This window comes from Octodon degus, unplaced genomic scaffold, assembly GCF_000260255.1.
Source record: "Octodon degus isolate 3935 unplaced genomic scaffold, OctDeg1.0 scaffold00199, whole genome shotgun sequence".
NCBI classification, from domain to species: domain Eukaryota; kingdom Metazoa; phylum Chordata; class Mammalia; order Rodentia; family Octodontidae; genus Octodon; species Octodon degus.
Window position 1 is genome coordinate 3454813 of NW_004524775.1, and position 8893 is coordinate 3463705.

Consider the following 8893-nt stretch of genomic DNA (forward strand, 5'->3'; position numbering starts at 1 on the left):
AGGGGGAGGAAGAGAAGGGGGAGGAGGAGGAGGAAGAGGAGGAGGAGGGGGAGGAGGAGGAAGAGGGGAGGAAGGGGAGGAGCAGGAGAGAGGCATTGCACTCCTTTATCAAGAGGCACCAACTTCCCTGTTTCTGAAAAAGTTCTCCAAACTGCACTGCATCTAACACACACATTTATAACCTATGCTTCCGCAGTACCTGGAGACTTTATGCACACTTGTGGGTTGGGAATGCAGCATGGGGACACAGTATGGATGTTGGGTGCCAAGTCTGACTCAGACAGCTCCGGGTCCGTTTCTGGACCTGGTGCTGGTCTCCGAGTGACTTGAGCAGATCATGTAACTCCCCAAGTCTGCTCCTCTTTGGCAGGCCTGGAGGGTGTCGCCTGCTCCTTCCCAGGGCTGGCTCGATCAAGCACCTGGGAGGGGCTATGGCTGCACACTCAGTACCAGCATGGGCGATGCTCACAGCCATGGAGGGGGCAGCATCTGATTTGTCGACATTGTGTCCACACAGCACGTGATCAGCTAAGCTGGGTGTCGGCCACCACGCACAGTGGAGGCATGAGAGGAAGAAACAAGGCTGGGTTAGCAAGCCGAGCTCATGGTTTTACTCCTTTTTCTTTATTATCAACTTGAGCTTATTCCTCCTTCCTTTTCTTTTTAAAAATGTATTTAGTACAGGGTCTCCAGGGTCTCACTACACGGATCAGACTTATAGTGACCCTCCTGTTCCCAGCCTCCCAAGTGCTGGGATTACAGATGTGCACCACCACCCCTGGCCTGGTCCGGCCCAGCCTGGCATGCTGGGGATTGAACTCAGGTCCCTGCTTAGTCCACTGAGCTATCTGGCCAGTATTTCTTTCCTTCTTTTGTTTCCTTCTTCTTCCCTGTTGTCTCCTATGTTCTCCAGTCCCCTAGACCAATTTGAAATGCTAAAGAGGGAGGGTTTCTCAGGAGCTCAGACGAAAGAACTAGTTAGTGCTGCACTTTGAGGATGGCTCTTGAAAGCCGCTAGAAGGCGCTGCAGCAGCTGTAGTCCCAGCTACTAGGGAGGCTGAGGCAGACAGATTGCTTGAACCCTGGGTTTTGAGGACAGCATGGACAACATAATGAGACATGTCAGAGGAAAAAAGGCGACAGAGAGAGAGAGAGAGAGAGAGAGAGAGAGAGAGAGAGAGACAGACAGAGACAGACAGAGACAGACACAGAGAGAGAGAGAGGGGAGATGGGAGAGAGAGACACAGAGAGAGATAGGAGAGGACAAAGAGAGACAGAAAGAGACATAGAAAGACAGAGAAGGGAGACACACACAGAGGAGAGACAGAGCAGAGAGAGAGAGAGGAGAGAAGCAGAGAGAGAAGAGAAAGGGAAGAGGGGAAAGAGAGGAGAGGGGAGAGAAAGTAGAAAAAGAGAGCGAGCGAGCGAGCTAGCGCGCACGCTTGGCACTAAGCTCGGGCCCCTCATCCCTTGGCGTCCTCTTCCTTTGCCCCATCCCTCTGGGGTCGTGTTTTCCTGGGCCCGCGCTGGCCGTGGGAAGATTACTGGTCCTTGGCTCCTGCAGGGGAGTCAGGTGGGCTGAGCGCACCTCAGGACTCAAGGCTTAGCCAGGGCTTCTGGCGTGGAAGGCACCACTGCCTGTGTGTTGATGGGGAGACGGAGCACTTTTCCTTGCTTCCTGGAGGCATAACCCCGGGTCCCGAGGCTCCCTGGGACTCAGAAACCTTGTGTAATCGGGATAATGTGTGACAAATGTAATAATACAGCCACAGCATTTGGGAGAGACAGTAATACCTACCTCGAAGGGAAGGGGAAAGACTGAAAATACTTTGTAAAGTTGCTTTGTGAGCCATCAAGGACGTTACAACTACGGGGTTATGTGGGAAATTCCCAAAGTCTAAATATATAATTTAAAAAATTTCTCTAAATGGTAAAAGAAAGCCCCTTTGCAAGTAGGAATGTACAGAGTGGTGCTTTCCAGGTAAGCAGGAGATTACAGCGTGTGTCTCCTCCCTCTCCCTTCCTCCTTCCCTCCCTCCTTCCTTTCCCCTTCCCCTCCTCCCTCCCTTCCTTCTTTTCCTTACTTCCTTCTTTCCTCCCTCCCCTCTCTCCCTCCTTTGTTTCCTTTCTTCTTTCCTTTTCCCCCTCTCTTCCTCCCTCTCTCTCCCTCCGTCTCTCCCTTCCTTCCTTCCTTCTTTCCCCTCCCTCCCTCCTTCTCTCCCTCCCTCTCCCTCTCTCCCCCTCCCTCCCTCCCTTCCTTCTTTCCTCCTCCTCCTCCTCCCCCCCCCTCCTTCCTTCCTTCCTTCCTTCCTTCCTTCCTTCCTTCCTTCCTTCCTTCCTTTCTTCCTTCCTTCCTTCCTTCCTTCCTTCCTTCCTTCCTTCCTTCCTTCCTTTTTTCCTTCCTTCCTTCTTTCCCTTTCTTCCCCTTCCCCTGCTGTAAATTACAGCCAGGACAACCTGAGCCCAAGTGAACAAGCAGGCTGGGCATAGAGCCACGATGCTGAGTGGCTGAGCCAGCGATGGGAACCTTTCAGCGCCGAGCACCCAAACTGCAACCCCAAACCCACTTATTTATCACAAAACGCCAACTGTTCAATGAAGTTGAAAATTGAAGTTTAGAAAAAAGTGATTCACACATTAGCAACTTTTGACTTAAAAACAAATAGCAGCGTGCCATCGGCTGGCCAGCACCCAAGTGTTAAGTTGACAAAGGCATCTTCTGAGGCATAGGGGTCTGGCAGTGAGGGGGTAGGGGCTAAATACCAGCAGACAGCCTTTGGTCAAACAGATTTGGGGCCAAATTCTTATCTTTCAAATTTTAACTTGAGATTTAAGATCATTTAATGAATAGCAAGAGAAGTGGCATCGAGGTTGGGCAGAAGTGCGTGACCCTGGCCCCAAGCTGCAAAGCCCTCGCTGGGGCTCCGGGACCAGCCTTGGTGTCAGACCCTGAGCCCCGGGCCTGCCGGCCGCCTCTCTCCCTGCCATGGTCCGCTCCGCTGCACTCTGCTGTCATCTGCAGGCAGAGTGATAGTTGAAGCAACAGGCATCGCATAGTGCTTGGCCCACGCAGACTGTCGCAGACTGTCGCAGACTGCTTCTTCTGGGGACAGACTGCGAAGCCCGACCTGTGCGGGCCTCCAGCAACCCAGGCCTCATTTTCTGCGCTCTGGCACCCTTCAACCCCGCGTGCTCTGCCCCAGGGCCCTTGCACATGCGCCCTCCTCTGCCTGGAATGACTCCCCTCGCCCCAAGTCTGGCCCAAGCTGCTCTCTGCTTCCGCGCTCAGCTCCCCGCCCAAGGACAGGCCAGCCTAGGAGTCTGGGTGCTGCCGGCAGGCGGTGAGGAGCCTCCAGAGGAGCGGCCACATCTGCGAAGCGGGTGACCGGGTCTTTGGAGCCTCCCGGCTTAGCAACCTGCCTGTTCTCTGCTGCTGCAGTAGAGCCCGGACAGGCAGGTGGTAAGGAGGAGGTTTGGTTCTGGAGGCTGGAACACAGGTCTAAGGCTCACGGGCTGCTTCTTCCCATTGCGGAGGGGTTTGGCGTGGGGAGAGGCGAGGAGGGAGGAGAAGGGACTGGGACGGCCTCCCCTGAGAGCCAACCCCTTCTGCACAGCCTCCATGCACCCCTGGGGGTGGAGGTCTTGAGGCCAGGCCCCTGGGTGTGAGGCAGGGGCCCAAGCACACCTGCCCCAGCCCTCTGCAGTTTTTATTTTGAGACAAGGTCTCACGAGGTACCTCAGGCTAGCCTCCAGCTTTTGGTCTTCCTGCCTCAGTCTCCCGAGCACCTGTGCTACTGGTGCGTGCAGACACGCCTCACTCAGACATAGAGTTTTTTAAAAATATAGGCCCACCCCAAGAACCATGCACTGTATTTAATCAATTTATAATCTGTAGTTATAAAGCATCGTGGGGCTGGGGAGATAGCTCAGAAGAATAAACGCTTGCCTGGCAAGCACAGGATCCTGAGTTCAATCCCCGGTACTGAAAAAAAAATAATTCCTGGACACAATATGAAACATCGTCACCAGAAAGGGCTTCAGCCTTTCCCTCGTTTAACAGCTGAGGGAACTGAGGTACAGCACAGTAAGACCCTCAGGCCGAATGTGGCCTGGTCCGGCGGCGCTCCCGCTGTGTGCACTTCCACAGAAGCACCAGAAGAGCTGGACGCCGCAGCGAGCGCTGCTAAACGTCCCTCTAGAGAGCATTCACGTTCCAAAGCAGAGAGGCCCTCGCCTGACTGGTGGCCCCGGGACAGTCGGAAGGCCACGCGCGCAGTGGCGTCCGCCCCGCCCCAGGCCTCGCCCCCTCCCTCCCGCCCCCGGAAGCCCAGGGTTGCACTGAGCGTGCAGGCAGTTCCCTCCGCCTCCTGCAATTTTCCTTAGCCGTGTCTGTCCGGCGCAGTGACAGAGATCAAGGGCGGTTAACACGCCATCGTTCTAATATGTACTCAGCTTCTAAAGAGCGAACCCAGGAAGAAGCAAAAGGCACAATTCAGCTACATGAAGATGAAAATTGAAACTATGAGTGAAAGAGCAGAGCAGAGAAGTACTTCTGTTCACCACACGAGTTCACTTAAATGCAAGAGAAAATCATCAAGCCTTTTAGTACTTACGAAGGGAAGACTTGGAAAGGGGAGCACAGATCATTAAAGCTGCATGGGAAGAAGGCATTACCAGCAGCTAAAGAAATTCCCTTTCAGAGCAGACCAATTAAACTGGCCCCGTAAGGCAGAGGAACTGCTCACCCTTAGGCTTGAATACTAGCTCCCTCTGCAGAGCCGGGAAGGGTGTGCCGGCTGCTCTGGGCCTTCCGCAGCAAGCAGCGTGTGCAGACACCGCTGTGTAAGGCCCCCGCGGACTCAGGACGTGCGGGGCCGCAGGCGCGGCGGGCAGCTCCCCGCGCAGGCCCGCAGTCTGCGCAGTCCTCAGCGGCTGGGGCGTTGGGCCGGCAGCGCGTCTGTAGCCGGAACTGCGCAAAGACCGCTGCATTCTCCTGCCAGTGCTTAGGCGTGCGCACAAAGGGCGCTCAGGGCGGCCCGTGTCTGGGGCAGCCGACTGCTGTGAAATGGAGCCACTCTGGTCCCCAGGAAACCTCACACGGCCAACAACACACTGAGACTGTCCCCTGCAAAGCCGGCGGAGAATGGTGACTGCCACTGCGGGTAGCCAGAGGCAGGCCTTAAGAGCAGGCGAGGGTTTCCATGCTGGGGGCGGGGCAGGAGGCGCACAGATCCGAGGCCAGTTTGGGCACCGAAGCAAGACCTGGACTCGAAATAAAGTAAGACAGGCTGGAGAGGGAGCCTGGTGCTCCCTGGTTCCATCGCCAGCACAAGAAACAAACGAAACGACATGTGGTCTTCCAGAGAATGAATCGTAATAGAAGCGACCAACATTTTCACAGGTTCAAACAATACTGGTCTAATTATGTTTACTCTGAACCCTGATAATTCTCAATATAATAGTTACTAAATCTAAATAAATTTTAGTGCTAGGCAGCTGAAAGAGAAAGATGGAAGGCAGACTCTCCACCCTCTAAACCTGTGTCTGCTGCAGCTACCCCTCTTTCCCTGAAAGTAGCACCTAGCTGGAAAGTGCTCAGCCCTGAACACTGGAGGCCAGGCAGCGTGCCCGCCAGCGTCCGTGGCCTCCCGACTCTTGCTTGGTGGCTGTCACTGTGGCCACTGAACGGCTGAGCTGGGTTTGCTTTGAATTAGGACTGAAGTGTTAAGTACTCACTGGACTTTGACGCTTTGGAGTAAAGGATGAAATATCTTCTGAACGCTCTATGCTATTTGCATATGGACATAATATTTTACGTATTAATACTGCAATATTAAATATAATGTATTAGTTACACCTTAAAATTATTTTTGCCCATTTCTTTTTAACGAGTGGCCGGCCGAGAAGCTCCAGGACACCTCTGTGGGACACTGCGGTGCAGGGCAGTGCGGAGAAGTCCTCCTGCCCGTGCTGCATAAATGACAGCATCTTTGGCTTTTTTATTCCAGCAAGCCTCATCTTCACTAATATAAAACATCTTATGTGTTCTCTCTTAGGAAAACGGCTTTGTAAGGAAGTTTGAGCCCAAGTCCGGCTGGCTGACCTTTGTGGGAGTGATGGGACAGATCTGTGCAGTGCTGTCTCTCCTGAAGCAGTTCTACTGACCAGAGTGGACGCTGCTGGGAGGGAGCCACGCTGCACAGGCTCCTTCTTCCTCAGACAAAGCCAGGCCCTGCTGATGTTACCTCACTTTCCAAAATCATGGAATTTTGTCTCTATTTTAATGAATAAATTGTCTCTGTTTGTGGTATGTGTCTTGATTTGAAATCTGCCTGGAACTTCAGTGGACAGGGCATGCACAGGAGCCCAGCAGGTGTTGGACTGAGGGCTGGTGACCAGAAGGCGGCGAGAGCGTTCCCAGCACGCCGCAGATGCTGTGCGCCGCTGGGCCATAGCATGCAGGTGGAGGGAGGCCTGTGGCCCACAGCTCCTGGGGTGGGCCCTGAGCACCCTGCCCCAGCTGCCAGAGTTGCGTGCCACTGCCTTCCTTGCCACCCACGCTGCATTCTCTGCCTGTTGTTTGGGGCTGAAGGACACAGCTCCCGGCTCTGCAGTGTTGGGGCTCAGAAATGAGACGCCAGAGCCAAAGTCTCAGAAGCAGCGTTTCTGTCTGACCTATCCTGCCCTGCTGCACCTTTCTCTCACCAGGTGAGGCACAGAAGCTAGACTTCCTCTTCCCCAAGGCTGGCCGAAGATACCAGGACTCGCCTGCGCAAAGCCACATGGGAAGCCCAGGAGGAGTGCTCTAACCTGCCTCCACCTTTGGTGTGAGAGTTGGCTGTAAAGAAACTCTCTGGCTTGGCCTATCTGACCGCAAGGCCTAAGATCCCCGGCCCGGAAGGGTCTTGTGGGACCCCAGAAGGACAGAAAGCCACACAGAGAGGCTGCAGTGCAGCAGGTGCATGCAAATCATGGAGTAGCCAAGCTCCCTCCATTGGCCGCTTGGGCTTTGGGTTTCGGTGGCTCTGGCCTCCCACGTGGCTCCACACCCCATCTGGCCTTGTGCACCTGGGAGGGAGATTTCAGGTGGGAGTGGCTGTCCCCACTCAGTGTGGCTCTTGACAGTGGGAAGGGACAGGGCTGAGGGGGCAGGAAGGGTCTGCGGCCAGGGAAGCTTTGGCTCATTCTGAAATCACAGCTGCGAGGTCACTGCTCTGGGGCAGGGGTGTCCACGGGAGGGAGCAGGGGAAGATTCCCATTTGCTCACACCCGCTCCTCCAGGGGCCTTGCCTGCTCCTGGCTGCTTTCGGTGGTAGCTCTTTTACTCAGAGCTGCATGACAGGGATGACCAGTTACAGGCAGATACAGCAGGAAGGACGAGGCCACTACCTGGAACGCACTTACACAAGAAGCCACAAAATCTGAGTGTACCCCATGGTCACCTCTTCAGCTACATGATGTTGGGAAATTGGTGACTTCTGGTTTGGTGTGCAGCTCAGTCTTGAAGCCAGACCTGGTACAACCACTATGGAAATCAGTGTGCAGATTTCTTTGAAAACCAGAATTAGAAGTTCCATTCAAGTCAGCTACTGCCCTCCTGGGTATTTTTCCAGAAGTGCTGGATCATAGGTGTGTGCTACCAAGCCTGGCTGAGGCCCTTATATCTGTCTCCCCAACAGATAGCAGGAATCATGGCTGGGCTGGTTTACTGATTCCCAGGGTCCAGCTCCCATTCTGGCAGGAGCTCAGGCACCAGCTGTTTAAGGGAACAGAGGCGAATGAGATCTCTTAGTTTTGGAGAAGGTCATTCACAAGGCTCAGGTGAGTGACAGCATTCTCAGCATGCAGCACCGGGAGGTGTGGTGGTGGCGGGCTGCCTTCCGCCTGCCAGAAACCTTGTTTAGGGAGGGGGGGCTTGAAGCTGGGCCTTACCTGGCTGAGGAGCTTAGGTGCCCGTGTTGTTCAGCTCATTGTCCTGGTGGCCACCTGCAGTAGACGTCCTCCACCTCCTGTTGTTGCATAAATGGGCTGAATACCTGGAGCAGCTCCATGTGCCAAGTCCCAGAGTTGGCCAAGTAGGCAGAAGTGGCCTGGGCCTCCCAAGCCCTTGGAGGGCCCAGCTGGCCCTCACCCCGCCTCCTTCTGCTCTGGCCACTTCCTCTGGCTGCACCATGCCACCTGCTCCCTGTCCTCTGTTCCTGCTCCTTCCATGGGCAAGAGCTACCTGTGAAGTTAGCTCTGTGGGGACCCTGCTGGCCAGGTGGGTGTCCTTGGGCTCCTTGTGTGGAGAACCAGGGGGACAGATCCCTCAAAAGAGGACAACTTGTTCCACTGTGGCTCCCCTTTGCCCAACTTCTATGTACTGATACACTCAGAGCTGGCTGAGAATGCTTCTGCAATTGGAGATGCAAATGGTCCAGCCGAGGAGCTGGTGCACAGCCATTGAAGCAAGGGGACAGGTCAGTGAGGGCCGCCTGCAGCTCCCTGCTGGTGGGCTGAGAAGCCATGCTGTTAGCCAGGACTGCGCCTGGAGGAAGAGGCTGTGACACCCCAGGGCAGGAAGGCCAGGCCTCAGGGCTGAGATGACCCCAAACACAGGAGGCCTTCTCAAGCTGTTTGTGCAGATTCCTCCAGACTTAGAGGCTGCTGTCAGGGATCCGGTACTCTTTCTGTACACCTCTCCCTACATACTGGAGAGATGAGTTCAGGCCTCCTACCTGGCAGGCTCACGCACTTCCTGCCATTCTTGTAGTCACTCAACCCGGAGCTACCCCCTCTTCACGCATGAATAAACAGACTTGGGTCAAGGCCTTTGTCCTTTGTTCTGGTTAGCCATTGTGCCAACAGTTTGAGTGACAAGGAGTAGGGAGCCAGAGCCAGACCTGTCTCAGTC

General features: G+C 54.8%; 1 protein-coding gene and 1 long non-coding RNA gene across 3 annotated transcripts in view; one reads left to right on the forward strand and one right to left on the reverse strand.

Annotated features, from left to right (window-relative positions):
- Bcl2a1 (BCL2 related protein A1) overlaps nt 1-6308 on the forward strand; it is an 11944-nt gene extending 5636 nt beyond the window's left edge. For both annotated transcript variants that reach the window (XM_023704636.1, XM_004644458.2), the window contains one exon: nt 6057-6308. In XM_023704636.1, coding sequence (XP_023560404.1) covers nt 6057-6164 — 108 coding nt within the window. In that variant the 3' untranslated portion in view covers nt 6165-6308. The remainder of the gene's footprint in view (nt 1-6056) is intronic.
- A 2162-nt stretch (nt 6309-8470) lies between these two features.
- LOC111813557 overlaps nt 8471-8893 on the reverse strand; it is a 17835-nt gene continuing 17412 nt past the window's right edge. Inside the window, exon 3 of the long non-coding RNA XR_002818782.1 lies at nt 8471-8480. This is a non-coding gene — a long non-coding RNA (uncharacterized LOC111813557). The remainder of the gene's footprint in view (nt 8481-8893) is intronic.